Source organism: Xyrauchen texanus, chromosome 31, assembly GCF_025860055.1.
Source record: "Xyrauchen texanus isolate HMW12.3.18 chromosome 31, RBS_HiC_50CHRs, whole genome shotgun sequence".
Taxonomy (NCBI): domain Eukaryota; kingdom Metazoa; phylum Chordata; class Actinopteri; order Cypriniformes; family Catostomidae; genus Xyrauchen; species Xyrauchen texanus.
Genome location: NC_068306.1, coordinates 9,839,996 through 9,864,773, shown reverse-complemented (window position 1 = coordinate 9,864,773; position 24,778 = coordinate 9,839,996). Strand labels below are relative to the sequence as shown.

Sequence of the window (24,778 nt, the reverse complement as noted above, 5' to 3'; positions counted from 1 at the left end):
ATTTTCTGTAGTGGTTGGGTTTGGCATAACTGCCCAATTAAACAGAAAAATATATAGTTTTTTGAAAATATACTTAATACCTTTTTTTTATTTTATTTTTTTTTATAAAAAAAAAAACAAAAGAAAATACACAATAAATACATAATAATAAAACATAGGAAAAATAAAATAAGTAATAAAACAAAGGGAAAATAATTCTAAAATGCACAATAATGGCTAAAAATAATAGATAAGAGTGTAATGGTAACACTAAAATAAGGTTCCATTTGTTAACATGAACAATCCATAAACAAAATAATTTTACAGCATTTGGTAACCATGTTTAATGTTAAGTTTATAATTTACGAATATATTTTTTAAATTAAAAATTGTATTTGTTACTATTAGGTAATGCGATATGAACTACCAAGAACTTACAATGAAAATATGCGTTTTATTTATCATTTAAAAGAAAGAGCTAATTGGTGTGTTTTGCATGGAGAACAAAAATCTGAGTATAGATGACACAGTATAAGATAACATGCTTCGATAACACTTATTAATAGCTTTTTTTTTTTTTCCAAGGAAATATAGAATACATTTTTATTTTATTTAACTAAAAGCTTCCTCTGCCCTCAGAGTTACACCAACCAATTACACCCAGTCAATATTACCTCCGTCAACAGGAAAGCACCAATCACACGGCTGCATTTCACACTGAAGGTTTTTCAGAAAATCTTGACTTTTAATTCCCCCGTAACCATGGTAACCAAGATCAGTGTCAAGCGGAATATTGCTTTAAAAGGAATATTCCGAGTTCAATACAATCGACTGCATTTGTGGCATATTATTGTGTCAATTAATTTTGACTCGTTCCTCCTTTTCTTTCAAATAAAAGCACAAATCTAGGTTAAAGTGAGGCACTTACAATGGAAGTGAATGGGGCCAATTTTTGGAGGGTTTAAAAGCAGAAATGTGAAGCTCATAAAATTATGTTTACATCTCTCTTCTAAAATCATGTTTACACGCATAAAAAGTATTTTAACGTTAAAGTTTTCCCTATTCACTATTGTAAGTGCCTCACTGTAACCCACAACTCGGAATATTCATTTGGGCTAATAAAGAAGGTAAACCAAAAACAATAAGTGCAAGATAAACTCCAGACCGTTTAGACAGTAAATATTTTTGTTTATGTATCATTTATTAATGATAACTTTTTCTTTACAAACATAGAACAAGTCAACCAAACAGCAGCAAGACATTCTATAAAACAGAACCACCACTGTGAATGGCTTCTCTCATGCACATACTGTATGTGTCCCCAATAGCACTCATGTATCCAAAAAACGAAGGGAAAACAAACCCAAATAATGGCGAACGCAGATGGAATCCAGGATAAATGAAAACATTATCAACATTGAAGAACAGAACCACAGTACTTTCACAAATGTTGCTGAGCTCAACTCTTTAAAGTGAAAAATGCTGAATGAAAATGCTACAGCAAACAGCTGACTTAAAGGGACAGTTCACCCAAAAATGAACGTTCTGCCATCAGATTCTTACTTTCCTTGGTGGAACACAAAAGGACAACTCTGCTTTTTTGCATTGTGCACAAAATATATTTTTTATCCCACAAAAGGAAGAAACTCAAAGGTTTGGAACAACATCAGGGGAACTAAATGATGACAGAACTTTCATTTATGGGTGGACTATCCCCTTGAGTGGAACAATGAATAAAATAAACCAAAGAACAGCTTATTCCATATTTTTACTAAAACATTCATTTATAGGGCAGGTGTTTAATTTTGTCCTTTTTTTAATAGAGCTTTTAAGCAAGAGTTTTAAAGCAATAGTTTACCCAAAAATGCAAATTTTTGTTCCTCTTATGACTGACCACACTTTTAAGAACATCCAGTGACATTTTTGGCCAAAATAAAATAAAATAGGTGACGTAAATGGCTAATCTACATTTGGCTTTCCAGCGCCAGAGGCACTTGACCACTCTGTTACATTCGAGCACTTATGATTTACTGAATTCAAGAAGAAAACAAGCAATTAAGAGAAGTATATCTTACTTAGAAGAAAAATACAGAGGAACTTTGGTTTTAAAATAAATGCTCCTTAAATGCTAAATTAAAGGGGAAGAACATTTCCAGGATTAGTTTAATTGATATTCTTGCATATTTTGTGTAATTTTGTAAAGTTAAAGAAGAAAAATAAATAAAAATAATTATATATATATATTAAATGCCAAAGTTGGCATACTGAAGTGAAGTAATTACGCAAGACAAAATTGCCATAAAACACAACCCAACTAAAAGTTATGATTTGGAACAAGCTGCCTGAGAAGAAATGGAGTGAGGATACCAAAACAAAACTGGTATTTAAGGACTAGTTATACAATGACAATGATGTCATCGTTTACTCATCTTCATGTTGTTCCAAACCTGTATGCCTTTGTTTCTTCCGTGGAACACAATTCACTTTCATTGCATCGTTTATCCATACATTGAAAGTGAATGGTGACTGAGGCTGTCATTCTGCCAAATCCCTTTGTGTTTTATAGAAGAAAGTACGTCATATGGGTTTTGAACCATAAGAGGGTGAGTAAATGCATGGTGTCAGAATTGTCATTTTTGGGTGAGCTATCCTTTAAGACACCCTAAAATTCGAAAGCACACATTGATTCAACACAACCCCTTGGCAGTGGCTGAGATATATAAAATCAAAGAGCTATTGTTTCGTGTCTTGTTATTATATAGTGATAGGTTATATTATTTTTTAATTTAGAGTAATTCACAGAACAGAAAGTCACATTAAGTAACGCTCACAGATTAATTCCCCAGTCGAATTTCATTTTCAACTGCTTTTAGAGACTATTCATTTATCGTGTATATTTTGGACTGATTGTCCTTCAAAGTTCACACTGAGAGAACGTGTATTCTGTGACATTCTGTGCACTTTCAGCAGCAGTTTGAGAATTGGGACATGGCAAGTAAACTCAGGACTCAATGTATATCCAACGATTCATACAGTATCTGCTCTCATGAGTAAACAATGAGAACTGTTTAAAATAGAAATAAAAAGAATCTATAAAAAAAGATCTATCCAACACCCATACAAACATCTATCATAAAGAATACAAAAATGTTCTCATACATTTTAAATACACGTAACTCAGATTTTAATATATTACACATCTTTAAACACATTTTGTGTGTATAGACTTATACATTTCGTATATAATGTATGTATATTTGTATATGTATGTACAATAGATGGGAATACAACAAGGCCAGAGAGAAGATATGACAGGAACGCTTCTAAACACTCTCTTTTACAACATACAAACATATTACAAAAAATGTGCAATACACAAACTTTTTTTTTTTCGTCTATCGTTTTGTCTTGTTTTTGAGTAAAAATTATCTAAGCATCCTTTAAAAAAGATCAACATAACTGAGACTTTATTTTCATTAAATTGATCATGAATTAAGTATTCTGCTTACCCCCGTGGCAACCTGTTTAAGCATTATTCTAACAATATACAGTGAGGTTTAAACAACTTAATTCAAGATATATTCCATGAAAACAAGTTATTACCTTATCACGTTACACCATTTTGCTTTAATGATGTTTAGATATTTCTCCTGGAAAACAAGACAAAAATATTGATAATAAAAAGATTTTTGCTATGCATCCACAAGAGGGCACTACCACTCTCTTACTTCTCAGCTGCGCTTAGTCGTTTGGACTTGATGAAGGCCATGCCGTGTGTCCGCATGTGTGTGTTTAAGACTCCCTCCGTTTCGAAAGTTTTGGAACATACTTTACATTGCGTATCCGGGATATCGTCATTAGCCTCGGGGTTCGGTGTATTCTCTTGATGCCCGTTGTGACGCCCGAGTCCCTGTGGCTCCTTCAACCTGTGAACGATGAACAGGTGTCGGGCAAGGGAGCGATGCGAGGTGTAGCACAGGCCGCACTCGCGGCATTGGTAAGACGAGACGTCAGTCTTGTGCTGGGGAATGTGTTCGTGGAATCGTACAATGTCCTCGGTGGTAAAGCTGCACACTGCACATTTGTGTGTCTTGAAAACATCAATCTTGAGCTTCTTTATAGGTTGTGAAGAACAGCTCTTGGGCTGCTCAATGGGAGACTCACCCTTTCCGTCCTCCTTCACTCCATCTTCTCCCTCAACGTCCTCATCTTCAGAGAGTAGCTTGCGTTTTGGACTGGGTACCTGAGGACACAAAATAATACCAATAATTCTTCAAAATGTCTCTTAAACTATAGTATTAAACATACTACATTTACCCATTTGGCAGACACTATTGTAAGCGAGTTACAGTCTCTTTGAGGTATATAAACTCAGCAAAAAATGAAACAAATCAAAAGTAACAGTCAGTATCTGGTTTGGCCACCAGCTGCATTAAGTACTGCAGCGCATCTCCTCCTCATGGACTGCACCAGTTCTTGCTGTGAGATGTTACCCCACTCTTCCACCAAGGCACTTGCAAGTTACTGGACATTTCTGGGGGGGAATGACCCTCACCCTCCAATCCAACAGGTCCCAGACGTGCTCAATGGGATTGAGATCCGGACTATTTGCTGGCCATGGCAGAACACTGAATTTCCTGTCTTGCAAGAAATCAAGCACAGAACGAGCAGTATGGCTGGTGGTATTGTCATGCTGGAGGGTCATGTCAGGATCCAAATCAATCCCGGTACAGAGTACAGGCCTCGGTGTAACGTTCATTCCTTCGAAGATAAACGCGAGTCTGACCATCACCCCTGGTGAGACAAAACTGTGACTCGTCATTGAAGAGCACTTTTGCCAGTCCTGTCTGGTCCAGTGAAGGTGGGTTTGTGTCCATATGTGACATTGTTGCCAGTGATGTCTGATAAGGCCCTCCATTACAACAGGCCTACAAGCCCTCAGTCCAGCCTCTCTCAGCCTATTGCGGACAGTCACTGATGGAGGAATTGTGCGTTCCTGGTGTAACTCGGGCAGTTGTTGTTGCCATCCTGTACCTGTCCTGCAGGTGTGATATTCGGATGAACCGATCCTGTGCAGGTGTTGTTACGCGTGATCTGCCACTGCGAGGATGATCAGCTGTCCTTCCTGTCTCCCTGTAGTGCTGTCTTAGGCATCTCTCAGTATGGACATTGGAATTTATTGCCCCTAAGCTGTTAGTGTCTTAATGCCCATTCCACACATGCATGTTCATTAATTGTTTATGGTTCATTGAACAAGCATGGAAAACATTGTTTAAACCCTTTACAATAAAGATCAGTAAAGTTATTTGGATTTTTACAAAATTATCTTTAAAATGCTGTGTCCTGAAAAAGGGATGTTTCTTTTTTTCTGAGTTTATTTTATCAGTCCATGCATTCCCTGGGAATTAAACCCATGCCCTTGCCGTTTCTTGCAACATGCTCTACCACTTGAGCTACAGGAACTCTACTAACTAACAAATAATGCTAACAATGCTTAATGCACTTACCTGATCTAAATAAAATAAAAAAATATCTCATAATTTACTCACTTTTTGGAGCTTTAAAAGCCTATCCACCATTCACTTGCATTGTATGTACCTAAAGAGCAGAGATACTCTACTAAAAATGTTTGTGTTCTACAGAAGAAAGGAAGTCATACACATCTGGGCTGGCATGAGGGTACGTAAATGATGAGAGATTTTTGGGTGAACCATCCCTTTAAGAAGGCTATGTTCTTGGATCAACAACCTTTGTTTGCCCTGGAATCATCCATCTATTGCACTTGCAACAGTATTGAACAATACAAATTAGAGGTCAACTAATTGTGGATATACCGATATACGATAACTAAGGTGGCTGATAACCGATTTATACAAGGTTAAAAAAACTTTCTTAGTCTTTCTTTACAGACATAGAGGCTACAAAATTAATCAAATCTTACATGTAGTTTATTGTGCAAACAAAATCCCAATAATAACCAGAAAATATTAAGATTGAGCATAATGCAGGATTTCGGGACTCATATTTTGAAATGACAGACTTGGCTGTTATAATGCTCTACATTAAAATATTTACCAAATTAAGATTTTCATAGTCTATATTTTGACCAAATTAAGGATTTTGTTATATATATATATATATATATTTTTTTTTTATTTATTTATTTATTTTCCACCAGATGAGGTTTATTATTCATAAGATATGAAGTAGATGATGCAATGTATATGCTAACGGGGCATGTTTCCATATATTCGCATAATAAACCTAAAAATGGCCAACAATACTATTGTGAAAGCCATGGTCATACTGGCAGCATCTGTTCAGAGTGCCAGCAGTGCCATCCTCAAAGCTGCTAATGCCATTCAGCAACAAACTTAATGTGAGGATAAAAATATAGATGAAAACAGTAAGTCAGTGAGTGTTTTTATTTCACCTCTATAGGCTGCTGTTTTTACATTAGAACCAAGTTATTCTAACAGTAGGATCATTAATTGCCACAGAGGAAAACAGAGAAAAAAAAACAACTGGATTTTTGCATGTAAACGATAGTTCCAAAAAGCAACAGTTAATTGGTACAACTGATATATCGGTCTACCTCTAATACAGATAGCCTACTAAATACACTACAGCTGTGGCCAAAAGTATTGGCAGTGAAATACAATTTGTGTTTTGCAATGTTTGCTGCTTCAATGGTATACTGGAAAACAATGATCATTTCATGAGTTTTAAAGGCTTTTATTGGCAAAAATATCAAATATATGCAAAGAGTCAATATTACAGTGTTGACCCTTGTTCTTCATAACCTCTGCTTTGGCATGCTTGATATCAGCTTCTGGGTCAAATCCTGACTCATGGCGATACATTCTTGCCTTATTAGTGTTCGGAGTTAATCACAATTTGTGGGCTTCTGCTGGTCCACTCACCTTTTGAGGATTGACCACAGGTTCTCTATGTGATTAAGATCCGGGGAGTTTCCTGGCCACAGATCCAAAATTGAAATGTAATGATCTCCGAGCCACTTCATTATCACTCTTGCCTTGTGACATCATGCTCTACATCATGCTGGAAATGCACAGATCATCACCAAATTGCTCCTGGATCGTTGGGAGAATTTGCTCTTGCTGGACGTTTTGATACCATTCTTTATTCATGGCAGTGTTTTTGGGCAGAATTATGAAAGCGCCCACTCCCTTGGATGAAAAGCAACCCCCACACATGGATGGTCTCAGGATGCTTCACTGTTGGCCCGACACAGGACTCATGGTAGCATTCACCTTTTTTTCCACTTTTCCAGATGTCCCAAACAGTCGGAAGGGGGCTTCATCAGAGAAAATAACTTTGCACCAGTCTTCTGCTGTCCAATCCTTGTACTTCCTGCAGAATTTCAGTCTGTCCTTGATGTTTTTCTTGGAGAGAAGTGGCTTCTTTGCTGCCCTTCTTGACACCAGGCCACTGCCCAAAAGTCTTCGTCTCACTCACACCAAACTGCTGCCAATATTGAGCAAGCTCTGCACTGGTGGTGAAATGATTACGTTGCTGACCCCTCAGGAAGAGATGGTCCTGGCACTTGCTGGACACTCTGGGACATCCTGAAGCCTTCTTCACTGCAGTTGAACCTGTCTCCTTGAAGTTCTTGATGATCTGGTAAATGTTTTTTTCAGGTGCAATATTCTTTTCTGCAATTTCCTTGCATGTGAGGCCATTTTGATGCAAATTGATGATGGCTGCATGTCTTTCTTTAGAGAGAACCATTGTGAACAAGAACACAATGATTGAAAGCACTTCTTCCCTCCTTTTATAGCAATCAGTCTGCTCTTATAATCCAATCAGAATGATAGCGTGATTTCACCTGACTAGTACTCGTTCACACTTTCCCCGGTGCTGCTGATATGATTAGTGAAACGATGTTAGCAGGTCATTTTGTGCCAGCCAAAAAACAGTGAAATTTGGGTTTTTGTGATAAAGTTCATTTTTTTGGTCAATTAAGCTTTTTGCAATTATTTAAAATCATCTGATCACTCGGCACAATAATCTAGAAACAATGTGAATGAACACCACAACAACTGAAGCAGAAAACTTTGCAAAACACAAATTTTATGTCACTGCCAATACTTTTGACCATGGCTGTATGTGCTAGTTTGGTTACCTGCTCTTTGTCCGCAGTGGTATCCGTGTTGATGGAATCTGCTGGAATCTTGGCCTTCTTGTCCTTGTTCCCATGCATCAGCTGAATGTGTTTCTCTAGCAGCAGTCTTTTAGTGAATGTGCGACTGGGTTCTGGACAGTGTCTGGGAAACAGAGTAGAGAGCACTGTTTAACTCTCTCTCCTCAGACGCTCAAACAGATCGCAGACAATCAAGGGGATTTGTTTTAGTGGAGCTGACAAAGCTGGCTTTTAACTGTTTTACGCTTTAAAATACAGAAGCGACTTGGAACTGAATACACCAGCACGGATGCAAATAAGAGATATTCTGATAGATCAAGAAACAAACAATACTTACGGACATGAGTAGACCTTCCGCAGGCCCTTGTGTTTGATTCTGTTGTGTCTGCATAAACTGTGTGAGGAACTAAAGGACTTATCACACTGCCGACAAGGGTGTTTTTTCAGTTGCTGGTGTTGGAGTGAGACAGAGATAGAAACATGGCCATTTCAGTCTGCAAATCCAAAATTTCACTCTTATCTAAGTATTTCCTACCATGCATGCTAAATAAGAGATGTTCACACTAGACATGTATATTACAGATCTTTCATTTGTTTATTCGAAGCAGAAAACATTCAGAGAAGCTTAAAACTATGCCCATGTCCACACCAATCAATTTTCGTTTTGAAATCTGCATTTTTAGTTTACTAACGTCATTGTTTTCCAAAGTATGCCATTATGGAGAGCATTCGAAAGTCTCTGTTTTCAGTGAAGGAAAACATGTTTCAGTGTGGATGAAAGGCGTAAATGTAAAAAAATCAAATGAAAATGTTTTAAGGCAGATTTATAATTCTACGTGGAACACATAGTTACGACAAATATGGCATAGCCTGACATGCACCTCTCCAAAAATGTAATTGCGCATCATGTTATCACAGACCACAAAAGCTGTGATTGGTCCACTTTGTAATCAGAGACTGTCCCCCATGAAATGTATCTGAGGTAGCAAAGCATTTTCTTCAAGATTATTTTAAGATCTATGAAATGTATCCACTGATCGATCAGTGATCGTATTTAGATTCGTTTTTTGGAGATATCTGCTGTTTTTATATTTTTATAGCGAAAATGCAACAAAAAACATCTCTTTACAATTTATAATCTAAAAGCATTTTTCTCATTGGCCACTAATCCAAGCCTAGGCCATAAGCTCGACGCAGAAGCAGAAAACAGCCTTTAGTGTGGACATGGACATGGCCTAAGCCATGATCAGTGGTTGGGCTTCACTATATTTTACCCCACCTTTCCATGCTCTCTCTTCATGTGCGAGATGAAGACTTCTCTCTGTGTAAACAGCCGGACACACTCCCAGCAGGTCCAGCCAGGAACAGATGTGGAGGATTGGACTTTTTTGGGATTATCTGTCCCATTGCTGTTCTTTTTTGTTGGGGGTGACAGCTTCTTCTCTCCATTCTCAAGGCTGTTTATAGAGCCACCCTCTTTGTTGTTGGGGCAGGAGCTCATTGAATTAGTAGGTTTGGAGCTAAGCGGGAGATTGATGCCAAGGTTAGGAGGACCCTCGATGGTCTTTAAGATGCCATGTATGGACTTAAGAAAAAAAAAGAAGATTTCTCTTATGTCAACGGTGTAAACAACACTGGCTCAAGATACAAACATTTCATTGAAGGTATACGAGTTTGTGACAAAGGGACTGAGCTTTTGAATAGAAGTACTGTATCTCTTTTTCCCCTTACTTTAATATGATCCAACATTAGCTGCTTTTGGGCATAGTGCATGGAACAGTCAGGACATTTGAAGACAGACACTTTCTGACTGGATATGTGCTGGTCAAAGTGCGTATACAGCAACGTCTGCTGGGTAAAAACTGTGTCACACATGGGACACTTGTAGATCAACCTGCAAAATTATAAGAAATACATGGTCATTGAAATGATTTGTTGTCAGTGTAGCTTTTAAGCCCCATTACAAAGTTCAATAGTTCAGGTCAGTTGCAGAAACATTTTTGTGTTGAAGGAATTATGACCACTGAAACTGCCACATGGAAGGGTGCCCACTTATTTGTGTTAAAAATCTACAATAAATGCTCACGTTGTCAATGAGCCAGCTGATCATGTTTCCGACATTGTTACATGCAACACAGGAAGTGCAAACAAACCATCTGCTCTTTCCATTAGCAAGTGTTGATGAACATGACAGGGCTCATGGGATGGTGGTTGGGTTTAAAGAATGGATGCAGTAATTAAATTCACCATGCATAATTTCTTTCTCCACCTGAAAAGGTCAACGGTGTATGCGTTCTAAATGAATGAACTCGACACACCTATTGAGTTACTGTCCACTGTACTAGCTGTTTGTAACGATGGCAGTGTAAAGATCATGTAAGCACTGTAACAAACTGATGTGGAAGCTGGACTCTGATAGTGTTTTACTTACAAAAAGGAATCCACAAAGCATACAACTTAAAATAAAGTCTATAGTAAACAACAGCTGCATTTAAGCTGCATTTTTTTATGTATAGTATCTGTATTAAACTTTTCCTAATTTCTGTTCTCTTCCATTATAACCGTGTGGTTTCTAAACAATAAGCTAGTTCCTGAGCTACAGCAAAATGTTTAGATTTTGAAAAAGTCAAAGAAAAAAAAAATCATTATTGAAATACTGAGAATATGAAATAATGAAAGTGAGAATATGAAATAATTAAATGAATAAAACATCTTGCTTGATCTAATTCAAGCTAATTTGTGACCATGAAAATATTAACCATGTTAAGTGCTTTGTCCAAAAACTAAACAAAGTATAAATAACATGGATCATCATGTTTCACAAAACGTAATTCAAAATAGAAGCATTTTTGTTACATGCCTCATACTTTTGGACCCCACTATAATTTTCAAACAAGCACTATTTTATATTACCAATTAAATGGTTTTACAGAGTGAAGACTCACTTGGGCTCTCCAATTTTAACTCCTGGGTGCTGAGTGTAGGCATGGGAATGTGTACCCGGTGCAGATTTGAAAGCCATGGGGCAAATGGGGCATTTGAAGAAGATTTCACAGTGGGATGCCTGAATGTGTGATTTGAGGGCGGCAACATCAGTGAAGATGACACTACAGTGTACACAGCTATGACCAAAGAAGAAAAAGAGAGTGTTACAAAATGCAAATAACCAATCCGCCTTTCTTTGTTTCCTTAATCGATGCCAGTCACCTTTAACGCAGCATCAATCATGGGTGAAGGACAGAATAATAACAGTGAATAGCTCTGTGTTTGCCTTTGTGAAAGCATGACGAGCCCTCATTTCATGTTCCACTCAAAACCAATTAAACACTTGAGGACACTTTGTATTTCAGTATTTTTAAGCATAAATAGGAGCTTTTGAGACAACTTAGAAATACAGGGAAAAGGCCTGCAAAGATTGTTACATAGTTTTGCTGATCTTTGGGTGAGGTTAATGAGAATGTTCACCAAAAAATGTAATCTGTTGTTGTTTACTCTCCCTCATCAAACATTCTACGATTGACTTGTATATTGAAGATGCACAATTAAAAATGTTTTTTGGGTGAACTGTCCCAAAGTGTTGCATTTATATATTAAGTACTTATTAAGTAAATAACATTTCCTTTCATTACATAAAAAAGGCATTTCTGTGAAGCATGAAGCCATTTTTTTAGGATATTTGGAGCTCTTTACAGGCCCTGACAGTAATGGGGCGTAATGAGGTACTAACCGATAGCCCACTCGGCGTGTGTAGTGCAGGCAGTTCTTGGTCACATGGGACTGAAAATGGACAGATCGACAGATAGCTCCACACTCGGGGCAGATATATGGAGACTTGTGCTGATGGATCCGTTGATGGGAGGCAAAACTGCACTGGTTTGGCAGTAGCATTTGACAAATGGTGCAGGTTTTCTGTTTTAATTAAAGGAGAAGTACAAGCAACATTAAAATGTTATAAAAATATAAGTTGCTTTTTGCACCCTGGTGCAAATTATGATCAATGCATTTTACACCCCATTGTAAATAGTGGCAGATTCTACTTGGACCCCAATTTAAATAGCATAAATACATACAGTATAAGGGCATCACTGCTGAGTGTTTATTGTGTTTATTTGGAGTCCCACAAAACCCTACACCAACCCCTATTCCTAAACCTATATCTGACCTTATCCCTACAAATAATCCTAACCCTTAATCTAACTTTAGTATTGTGAGACTTTTGCAAAAGGAGTAAAACTAGAAGCGAAGTCGTTGGAGAAAGCATTGTTCTTTGCACAACTAACCAGTAGGGGAGCATGTGTGACCAACAGACCCTGCTCTCTACTCTGACTAGGGATGTCCCGATACCACTTTTTCCACTTCCGATCCGATTCCGATAACGGAAATCTCAGTATTGGCCGATACCGATCCTGATCCGATACCAGTGTTGTTTTATTGGCATAATCAGTTTATAATATCTTTACATTATTGTGTGGAAATAATTGGGTGTACTCTTTAATATGTAAAGAAACACAAACCTTTAACTACACATTATATTAATATAAATGTATAGCTTATTAAGAAACACTTTATTATTAACTAGCATACTGGATACTGGCACTCCCTGAGTTCTGATTACACGCACCTGCATATCATTAGTGGCTAATCAATGACCGCATAAATACCCCGCTTTCTCACCCATGCTATGCACACACACACACACACACACACACACACCTCTCTCTCTCTCTCTCTCTCTCTCTCTCTCTCTCTCTCTCTCTCTCTCACTCTCTCTCTCACTCTCACTCTCACTCTCACTCTCACTCTCACTCTCACTTTCACTTTCACACTCTGTGCCTGTTCTCATCGATAGTAGAAAGTTCTGGAGTCTCAGAAATACTATGTCAAACATGTGTCTTCATTATTGCCTGCAAGTATCATAAAATTGTTGTAAGTTATCTCTTTCATCGTGTCTATACACTGTCTGGATATTACTTACCTGCTGTTTGCCACTCTGCTTAACTGGATTTACTCACAATGTTTACATCACTGTTTCAATCCTCTGCTCAATAAACCCTGCAGAGTTCATATCTCTGCTGTGAGTCTCTCCATGACAGCTTTAACTTTTAAACCCTCACCCTTTTTATTCACAGTTTAATTCGCTTCTTATTTATATTCTGGTTAAATGCACCTCCAGTGCCGTTCTAAGTCCATATTATAAGTGAACCGAACTGCTGAGCATCTACATCTGAGATGTTTGTTTGTAGCGCTCAAATATTGTGCACGTGTGAAGGCTATAAATAGCCGCGTGTGTGTATGTAATCCGAAGCACCATTCACTAACGGGCTGTAGCTGCGCGTGCATTTATATGTTTACTTATTAAACACAGCCTATTGCAATTCACAGAGCTATCGCGTGTCTTCAAGTGGCTTTGAATAAAATGCACGAGTCATATGAACCGCTTTAATGGTGTTTTAACAGTTCTTTTATGTCATTTTTTAAGCTTGACAGTAACGAACATGACTAACACAGAGTATCGGATTTGGGTCGGGCTCGTCAGACCGATACCCGATCCATCTAAAAACGTCAATATCGAAGCCGATACCGATCTAGGTATCGGATCGGGACATCTCTAACTCTGACCAAATCTTTCTCTGAACTCCATGACCAAGCAAATGGCCATGACTCAATCACTATGTTATGTTCATTGTTAGTTATAATTTTAAGTTGTATTAAATGAAACATTAAGAATGTAGACAGGGAAATAGGATGGGCAGAAGAGTGAGACAAATGGTGAATTGGAACTTGGGTCGCTTGCTCAAAAAACATTCACATTGGTCTATAATCTCCGCCACTGCAGCTGGACTTGGTTATAAATGTCATACTCACATGTCCGCCTGACTCAGCAGCCTGCTGGTAGTGCATTGCAAGAGATGACTCTTCCTGAAATGTCTCACTACATTCTAAGCACTTTAAACTTGATCGGCAAACTTTGGAGGAGTCCTTGTCCAAGGGCATGGCAGCCACAATAGGAGCCATAGAGGGAGCAGAGATCACTGTGGTTGGGTTTCCCTTCCCTTGACTCCCCCCTATGGAGGATCCAAGGTTAGCTGAAGAGGTGGGGGCACTGGAGCTTGCCGATGGTGCCAGGATCATCTGGTCAGCTGGAATTGGCTTCAAGATGAGATGTGAACACTGCATGACAACCCCTTTGTCTTTGTGGCTCCTGGCATGAGACAGAAGACTGCACTTATTGTAAAAGACCAGATTCTTGGCGCAGTGGTTGCAAGTGACCTCAATGCGGACACTTCTACGGTCGTAATGCTGAGTGAGGCTTTTTTCCAAGGCAAAAGAATCACCACATTCCAAACATTTGTAGCCACGGGATGGTAAAGAAATACAGGCTGAAGTGGGTGGGCTGAGGTTGGGTACATAAACTGGCACAGGGTTAATGCCACTTAAAACTTTGTTAAAGGCCTCTACCACCGAACTCTGAGAGCTGGTTAAAACCTGGACCCGGGACACTTTCTTTAGTTGTTGTTGGGCCAACATGGCTTGCTTGATGGGTTGCTGGGTCTTGGTCAGTACCTGATGGAGCTCGGCCGTTGATGTATTCTGTGGCAGAAGATTCAAGTTGGTGAGGTGGACAGTCTTTGGCACAAGTCTGGTGTTGTTTAGGCTTGAAGCAGGCACCATGACAGTTTGTTGCTGAATGGCATTAGCAGCTTTGAGGATGGCACTGCTGGCACTCTGAACAGATGCCGCTGGTATGACCGTGGCTTTCACAGTCGTATTGTTGGCAAGTTTCAGGTTTATTACCTGGGAGCCTGCGGTCTTCACGGCTGAGACAGGTAAGAAGGCCGTGGCCACTGGCTTAATGGTCATTTGCTTTGTTACCTCAATGGCAGAGCCAGCAGAAGTTGCTACTACTTTGGTAGGTAGAGTTGTTCTAGTGGAGGACGAGAATACAGAAGGCGAGGTTGACAAGGACAGCAGTGACGAGACAACATTGGATGGAGAATCGATACCTTTCCTTAAGCCTTCAGGATCAAACTCTGGCAGCACTCTGGTCACTGTCCTTTTGATCTGCCCTGAAGACGTCTTGATGGTTTTGATGCGGACTTTGGGAATGACTGGGATTGATCCTGCTGGAGACGAAGGAGACCCTTTGCTGCTGCTTTCACTTGTAACACTGCAAGGGCTCTCAGGCTGTTTTGAGAGCACCTTCTTGGGAAGCTCCAGATATGACTCTTGTTCTGAAAGTTTCTCTGTAACTTTGGGGATCTCTTTAGCCTCTCTGGGTGAATCTCGAGGTGTAGAAAGGCACTCTGGAGATGTTGTTTCTGTGCAAGCTTTCTTTGCACTGAGCGCAGCAATTGCAGCAATACAAGATGAGAGCTTTAAAGTTGATTTGGCCTTGGATTGAGAGAGGTTGGTTGCAGTCCTCCCAACAGTTGGTTCTCTTTGCTCTTTAGCTTCTTGGTACCTAGAGATTTCTTTGGGCTGCTCCTCAATTTTTCTTGGTTTTTCAGTGTAATTTAGGTTCGGGTGTCCGTTGGCATTACTATTCACAACTTTCAAACGATTGTGGTTGCCAGTTGCTCTAGGCTTTGATAGACCATCTGACATTACAGGCTTGGAGTGCTGAGAACGCTGCTCTTCAGCCTTCAAGCTTAGATCGCTCACAGGGTTAGGTCTGAAACGTAAATTACTTTGTTTGTCAGCAGGGTCATCTACTTCAATCTTGTCATCATCGTCAAACTCCTCAGCACTAGAGATGGGACTAAACTGGTTGAATGTGGCGATATTTCCTGCCGTTCCATGAATTTCACTCTTTTGGAGCTTGTCGTTCTCCTTGTTGTATCTGTTGTTGGGTGTCATGGGCAAGGAACCATTGTGCACTCCATTTCCGACACCAGGGTGGACATCCTTTTCAGAGAGAATATGTTCACTGCCGTTTCTGACGTTCTTGACTATGACACTAACCCCAATGTCTGGACCAGAGGAGTCCTCTTCATGGTGGACACTCTGTTTTAGCTGTCCCTCATGTTCATCGTGGCCAGACTCAATAGCGGCCTTGGGATCAACCATATCAGGAATGTCAAAGGCCGCAAGCAGGTCATCAAAGTCTGGTGTTTTCATGTCACCCATGGTCTTAGGAGAATGAGGGTAAAATCTTTGGGACACAGAATAAGACACTCCATATTAAAATTAGATAAGTGAAAATAAAATACATTGTTTGACTGTTTTGATTGTCTGAATCGCTATTTAAAATCTCTGAAAAGCTGCTTAGATACAAGACAGGAAAGATTACATGGAAACAAATAGCATTCTTGCTCACTACGAAGTACACAAAATGACCATAACCAGGACTAAACGTCTTTTCAAGCTATTACAACATATCAGCTTTTCTATAATACTCTAAAGAATTTATTTTTTTTTTTAAGACCGACAGCAAGGGCATCAGGGGCACTCTGCCCCTCGAGAGACAGTGAAATTATCAACGTTGCCCCCTATAAAGCCGACAGTATACTTCGGTCAGACAATAAAAAATAGCTGCATTTTCAAAAACATTATGAAGTCATTTTTGTTATAATGGCTGTATTAAAATTCTAATTATTCTGTTATCTTCCATTATAACTGTGTGGTTTATAAACAATAAGCTATTTCCTGAGCTACTGAAAAACAAATAATATAAATACTCCTAAACTCCTTAATTAGAAAGTACATGTATAAACAATAGCAACAAAGATATCATGGTATTCAAAAACAGTGGGGTCAATAAGTCTTAGTCCACATTGGGATTATATTTAAACCTAGAAATAAAACTTTTTTAGATTTTGAACAATTTAAATCAAAGAAAAATTAATATGCAAAATAAGAAATAATTGAATGAATAAAAAATATTTCGATTTATCTCAGTCTGTGTACTTTGCGTTCATTCTTATTTACTTTTTAAACCCAAAAATGAAAAATGAAAAATTTGGTTTCGTCTTTGTTGGTTTTAACACTGATGAATAGAATAAGCAGATACAAAATCACTTCTGTTGAATATTTAATTTTCTATTTAAAAAGGAATAAAAAGAAAGGGGGAAATGGCTCAATTTTCATTTTCTCTCATTGTTTAAAAAAAATAAATGTATGGCTTGAATATTTGATATGCACATGTGAACGACATGAAATGCCCCTTTTATCTGATTGGTGAACCTGCCCGTCTTCTGTACTGCATTAATACTATCAGCCAGAATTAAGAGTTGGGATTGCTCTGCAAATTTGTCTCAATTTACATAAAATATTGTCCCAAACCACCACTAACTGTAAACTATGCATACCATATGTATTAGAGTCTTGCTGCTTGGCACATCGTGGTGTTGTTGCGAGGTGCTGCCTCTAATGGATGACATGCGAAAGATCGCAAGCCACATCACTTTGCCATATGCTGACTGGGAGTTGGTCTATTATATATTATATTTATTACATTGTATGATTTTGTAGTACCTGTGTATTTGTGTCCCATTGATAAAAGTAATTAAAAAAGTTCTGTTGCTTTGGATAAAAGCGAATGATAAATTAATGTTTAAGCATCATGAACATGGACTGCTGATAGAGTGTGCTGTCAATGTAATTGCCTCATTAACTTGTGGAACTTTTATACAAAGTGACGCAACTTTTTTTTAAAATTAATTTTATCAATGAGATGTGGCACTACAGTCACTTCAAAGTCATACAATGTTATTAAAAATAATATATAATAGACCAACTCCCAGTCAGTATATTGCCAAGTGATGTGGCTTGCGATAATATGCATAGTTTACAATTAGTGGTGGTTCAGAAGAATATTTAATGAAAATGTAAACAAATTTGCAGAGCAATTCTAGCTGATAGGATTAAGGCAGTAGGCTACACATGATGGAACAAGTTGACCAATATGATGAGAGTTGTGTTTCAGTGCCACTCACATGTGTATCAAATATTCAAGGCGTAAACTAATTTTTCAAACACTGAAGGAAAACAGAAATTGAGCCTTTCCCCCAAATCTTCTTATGTTAAAACCAATAAAGATTAAAAGGCATTTTTAGTTTTTCCATTTTGGGGTTAATAAAAGAAAAAGGAATGGATGCAAAAGTACACGGACCCATCTTGCTCACTAATCTAATTTAAGAAAATCTGTGACCATGAAAATATTGACCAAGTTAACTACTTGCCATATATGCCAAGCGTTCATGTCAAAACAGAAGTATACTTTGGGCTTAAACTTACAAGTGCCTCAACCAAGATCACATCCAAGCACTGGCCCTGGTCAGCCAATATGTTTTTTTCCAATGGCAAATTCTTAAACTATTATATTTGCCTTCCCCAATCCAGAATACGCAATAAATTATGGCTAGAAGGTTGTCTGAAACGATCATTCTTTGTAATATCTAATTTGAATCATTACATTTTAATAATAATAATGATTCACTTTTCATACGATACAAAAACTAATTAAAATCAGCTATTGAGAGATGAGAAAACCTATTTATGTAAATTACTAATGTGTGCCATTTTTAAACCAGAGATGCCATTAAAGCTAATCTTACTGAGACACAAATTATGATTTAAATGCACATAAATGAGAATGTAGGCTAAATTTGATTTATTTGGAACTGATTCCTAATGCCGAGTTTACATTACACGATTTTAAGCCAAATTTTCGCTCTCCGACAGTTTTGTGTTGATCGCCGACAAAAGCCCGAAACTTGAGATCCCTTAGTTCGAACGTAACGTATGTTTGTGTTGTGCTGCAGCTGGATGGTTGTTTTCTTCACTGTATAAACTGCACGTTGCCCACACAGCTGAAGTTTCACTTACTGCCCTCTGGAGTAAACAGGCGGTACTACAATTCTCAGGAATCTTCCATATTACAGACTGGGGGCATTGCGATTAATTGCATTATTTTTAATAAAATTAATAGCACTGAATTAACGCGTTAAATCAACAGCCCTAGTTTTGACTGAATACAACTGCAGCTTTGACCTACAGCAATGAGAGAGCAAGAAACCGGGCACGGGAAGTTTCAGTGTGAGTCCTGATGTACCTGCAACAGGCTGCGGTATCGAGAAAGTCTCATTGGACCGAAGCAATGGAGGAAAAATGTGTGGAACATTGGCAGGAGCACCAGATTTGATGTTTCATCTGAACTGTACCACAACCGGGTGGAAAAAGAGAAGAGTTGGAGAGAAATTGCCAATTCTCTTGGACAGTCAGGTAAACAAATAGATAGATTTTTCAGTATGAGGTACTTTTTCATATTGTAATCAATAAAATACACGATGCCTTTAGGCAATTAAAAACATACACATCATATTCTCAAACGCATAACATATGATCATGCATTTGTTTTCGTATCTCGTATCACTTCTCGTGTGTACTCTATTGTGAAACGTAATTTGGAGTCCAGGCAGAGCTGTCGGGGATTCGTCAACAGTGAAATATCTTGTAATGTGTTCATCCATGTTGCCGATTCATCGTGTAATTTGAAAATGCTACGATTTATATGACAAGACAGACAGCTGTTTAATATGAATAGTACCATGATCTGACATCTTTGAAAGTCGTGTAGTGTGTAGGAGGGATACGAGAGTGAGTCTAGGTAACAAATATAAAAAGGCACTAAAAAGGCCAACCCTATCCCATGTACAGTAAGATAGGCACAAACACAGAACAGAATTGTTGAGCATAGTTTCTTTGACAACAGAATCATTATTAAGAAAACTGTATTATTTAAGGCAACCTAATCTAATTTAGAGTTTATACAAAATAATCTGGCTCATTTTATTAAATCTGGACATGAAAGCATTTATTGCAAAAGCAGCACTTTTGCAATAAATCAGCACTAACAAACACACTATTTTGTCATATTGAAGGTGTTAAATTACTCCTATTGCTGCTTTTATTGAAATGGAAGAGAGCGCTGCAGCCCTGCCTCCATTATAGCTAATAACATCTGCATGCACAGGGTGTGCAGGGCCAAGGCGGCCTTCCCGCACACAATGGAGCCAATGTGGTAAGGCATGTGAGCAGAAAAGGAGCAAAAAACAAAAGACGTAAAGCTGTTCATGCCACTCTGGGGCCTAAAAACATATACAGCCATACAGGCTTGGCCAAGCTGCCCGATTTCCAACGAAGGTGTTAAAAGAATACAAATGTGATTTTAAGCCTCAGTCTAATGCATTTAATATGAGTGTGCTGTACAACACAGCAGTCCAACCATTACAACAATACACAATAAAAGTGAAGAAACATGCAAACATATAGAATTGGAAACATGCAAATTAGCCACTCCTCACCCACAGTATTCCAACAACTTTACAACAAAACACTCTTGCTTTCCATCCATCCCTCCTTCCTTCATTCCTCTCTCTCTCACTCTCTGTCTCTCTCTCTCTCCCTCTTTACCATCTCCACAACAAAACACTGCCACCTCCCTCCTCCCTGTCAGCAGAGGAAAAAATTCCACTTTTTGCACTGGCCAGGGCCCATCAAGTACCGATCCACCAAGAAGGACAACAAGCCAAGGCCATTCTGGATAGTGGCTACCATGAATACCAGTATATAGTGACCCAGCACTGTAGCCGGTCCACATATCTGCTCAGTTCTTATTGCAGCTACACCTAATGGCTGCTTTCCTCCCTGTAAGACCAGCCCTGGCATACATAACCATGCTAAGGTGTGCAAATGGTGTCTTTTCAGTGCCCATGCTTGCCAGTGCCCATGCTATATTTTCTGAAGACCCTTTTGCTGGTTTGGCTGCCATGGAGCACTCAGCTTTTGCCTGTCGCACTGTGACTGTATTGTTTCCGAGCCTCCCCGTCTGCCTCAAATCGGTTTCAGCCGGTTCCGGTCATCCTGCATAATGCGTGTGCTGCAGTGTAACCACACTAGAGGCACAGGAGGGCCCGTTTTCACCATCAAATTTCCAATATTCCTTCAAAAATATCACCTTGGGTGTTTGTTAATATTATTGGATGCGGATTTGAAGAAGTTTGTGTTCAGAATGAGGCTGGAATTCATGTTTGCCAAGCTAAAATGAAATGGTAGGCCTGAAAAATACACACTATAGAGAGTGCTTTTGGAAAAACATGCACACTAGAGATTCAAATCTGGTTTATTTGGATAGAAGGATGGATGGCAACGAGGAAAATGAAAGACAAATAACAGATGCACATTCCAGGAAACACCACAAAATGCTGTGTAAGCCAAAAACACATCAAGCACACAGAGATAGCAAGTAGAATTTAAACAGGCTCGGTACCTGACCTCTGTTTGATTGTGCCTCTTGGTTTTTACCCATTCTGTAGCACTGGACTGCTTCTATTGCCTACTCTGCCTCCCTTCTCCTCTCCCTCTCTCACTCTCACCCTCTCTCTCTCTCTCTCTCTCTCTCTCTCTCTCTCTCTCTCTCTCTCTCTCTCTCACACGCTCCATGGTCCCTGTTCTATCCCTGGCTCTTCCTCAGTTTTTTTTTTCCCAGAAAATGAGTGAGAAAAGGGAAAAAAACAGATCTTTCAATTAAAATCAGCTGCTTGCCCCTAATCCTCCAGCCCTGGGCAAACAGCTCTCCTCTCTCTGCCAAATAAAAGGTAAAACAAAGGCCGTGACACATATAAAAACAGAGAAAGAGAGAGACACACACAAACATGAAAAACTAGGCTTTCGCCCTACCCTGGTTCTCCTCTCCCCTACTAGCAGTAATCTCCATGGAAAGGCTTATGCAACAGTCCAGCCAGGCCCCATTCTGCCTTTCTGACTTTTTTTCCACACTATGAGCTTGGATACTGTTCTATAGGTCTGGCTCGCCTCCGCAAATGCAAGCCGGTGCAGGGAGGAAGGGGGCAGTGTTCCAACAAGAAGCTCTGGCCTTTTGTCTTAGCATGCACTTGGAGGTGGGGGGGAGGTGTGTGTGTGTGTGTGTGGGGGGTGGGGTCGAAGGGATGAGACTCCAGACCGCAACCAGCTGCGGCAGCTAAAGGCAGGAGACAGCTTTAAGGAGAGGGAGAAGGGAACAGGCAGAGGGGAGCTGGAGAAAGAATTAGGCATATAAAAAGGGACTGAAAGGAGGGGTGAAGGGAGTCTTTCTGGAATGACGTTTACAGAGAGACAGCAAGCAGGAAGAACAAAGGCCCATGATGGCGCTAGCAAGCTTGAGACAGATAGGATAGAATGGAGGCATATCACGTACTGTATGCATGTCGTTTCTTTGTTTTTTAACGCAGGTGTGTAGAGAAACATTCAGTTAGCAATATTATACCATTCCATTCTTAGCATTGCTAACATTTTCAAATGATATGGGCTCAAGCATGTATGTATTTAGCATATTATAGCAAATATAGCATTTCCAAACTGCTGCTATACATTCTATACATCCTAAAATTCCAGTTTCAAGGCAGGAATTTCCGAGGCCAAGTGCAGCTTTACAGATTTGATTTACAAACCTCATTTAATGCAGTAGTGTTAAATTCTTAAATTATAAAACAGATAATCCCAGTCTTGGATGCTGATTGGTCAAGGCAGCATTCCAGCCGTATTAAAATACATGATATAGTCATAGTTATGGCACAAAATGTGTGCCCACCTAGATACTGTGTATATCACTGTGCAGCACACATTGGGCAAACTAATAAACTTACCTTAGACTTATGGTACTACATTGTTTAAGTGAAGCATGACACATACTGCTTAGTAAAATATCTTTTGAATGGAAATTTGTTTCTTAAATATTTAATGCTAATCCAATGTTCTGCACTGTGCCTGACAACACTCTATAGCCATGATAGACACAGCACAGCCTTGTGTACATTGTTGCTTAATTATGGCCCTATGGCACCATTTTGGCTTACTCTACATGCTAGCAATGATGCAAATTTAAAAATAAGCACTAGATGCTTCTACTTTCTGACACTCAGCTTTAGCTGAGCAAACAAATTGACTAGAAAAGCCCTTTGACAAAGCAGAAAAATGCAACCAAATACTGGAGAACTATCAGATAGCCTACTATTTCAAATACAAGACAGGTCAGCCCATAGAGGGCCGAACTTGAACCCTGACCCCTACCATGGAGATCTTGCACATAAAAATTTGGTATATGTCCCATTATAAAAAATACAGAGAAAGCGTCTATTTTAACTATAACGATTGTAAATAATAATAGTAATAATCATATAAAATAATACCCCCCAAAAAATGATGATTCAGAAAAAAATAAACATTTATTATTATTTTAAGCATCTTGTATTAAATAATGAAAAGCCTGTCAATGATTGTTGTTCATTGTGGCCTACATGAGGTTTCTATCATTTATAAGCAGTAAGTCATTCACATCTCTGTGATGACTTTGGAAAACTGGAACGAGAAAAACATGAATGCATGGAGCTATTGCACAATAAACAGACTCAAAGTACACTGAACGAACAGCCCCATTCAAATCAGAAATCCATGACGGCATCAACGCACGTATCCTATCACCTACACCCCATTATCAGCAACCATCCTGGCCTTGTGCAACCAGGAAAATCCACAATGACAGCTATTGGAAATGAGCAAAGAACAGATGCTGACCTACCTGCGGGTTATTGTAAGAGCGGGGCTGTCTCAATTAAAAGCTTGCATGAGAGGGCTCTTCTTCTCAGCAGGGCAGCAAAGGTAAATTTCAAAGGCAAGAAGGCCAGCCATGATTCTTGCTGCACCACCAAATTCAGCAGAGCCTAGAATGACACACATCATCAGTATGCATGCAAGAGGGACTCAAAAGGAATACATTGCAGTGCTTAGAAAAAGCCTTGCAAAACGTTGCTCATGGGTGAATGCAGCTCTCATGACAGCATAGCTCTAAAATGATCGAGAATACATGGCTTTCCCCTGCCTGCCTGCCGAATACAGCAGTAAGACATGGAGAGGCTGCTGCTGCCCACCCCCCGAGATGCAAGCGCAGTCACGTGACGTGACTGTGTCCTATTGATTCCTCATATTGTGCCATAACACTGCCAGATGCAACGTTTTTACACTCGAGTTTTAGAACGTCCTATGGCGTCACGAAATAGAAACCTCATAATTGTTCACACGCTTCCTATTAACGGAAATAATAAGGATTGTGGTTTAGTTCGTTTTCATCTCGTTTTGGAGACATTTTCTCAAGCCGCAATTGTCGCTAACCACGTGCATGCGACGCATTTCTGCTCTTATATTAGTTAAAATATCGTTATAATAATGAAACAATTGGACATAACGGTCTTTTCTTGGGAAAGTTTGTGGATTGATGGTTTTTGCCATTCTTACCCATGAATCACTGCGGTGATACCGAGCTCGCTCTTGCCTTCAAAGTCGGATAATATCTAAATATGCTCCCGATACCGTTTTTATTATAAAATGAGTCTGTTGTCATACGTAAATGACTGTATGCTAGGATTATATTGCATTACGATATTTACATAATGGATGCATGCACTTGGTTTATGGCAGCCACCCAGTTCGGTTCCTCTGGGATCAAACCTGATTCCCAGAAGCCTTTGCTGCACACATCAACAATGCGTTGGCTGGTAGATACAAAGGAGTCTCAAATAAACAACCCAGACGCATGAGTTAAATGTCCATCAATAAAATATAAATACCACATTTGAGTTG

General features: G+C 39.1%; 2 protein-coding genes across 4 annotated transcripts in view; one reads left to right on the top strand and one right to left on the bottom strand.

The window, feature by feature from the left end:
- LOC127624804 (calpastatin-like) overlaps positions 1–24,778 on the top strand; it is a 711,053-nt gene that overhangs the window by 483,176 nt on the left and 203,099 nt on the right. The gene's annotated exons all lie outside the window — the stretch shown is intronic.
- Positions 1,171–24,546, bottom strand: LOC127624794 (zinc finger protein 532-like). 3 transcript variants are annotated; one of them, XM_052099688.1, is made up of 10 exons: positions 24,434–24,546; positions 23,721–23,862; positions 14,009–16,295; positions 11,871–12,052; positions 11,089–11,265; positions 9,875–10,037; positions 9,423–9,728; positions 8,481–8,593; positions 8,126–8,267; positions 1,171–4,222 (listed from the first exon to the last, which is right to left on the bottom strand). In XM_052099688.1, exons 3-10 carry the CDS (start codon positions 16,268–16,270, stop codon positions 3,704–3,706), a joined length of 3,864 nt encoding a protein of 1,287 aa, XP_051955648.1. In that variant the 5' UTR covers positions 16,271–16,295; positions 23,721–23,862; positions 24,434–24,546; the 3' UTR covers positions 1,171–3,703. The 3 variants fall into 3 exon arrangements, with proteins under 3 accessions (XP_051955648.1, XP_051955647.1, XP_051955646.1); XM_052099687.1 differs by lacking the exon at positions 24,434–24,546 and having other exon boundaries at positions 23,721–24,008; XM_052099686.1 differs by lacking the exons at positions 23,721–23,862; positions 24,434–24,546 and adding an exon at positions 20,449–20,525.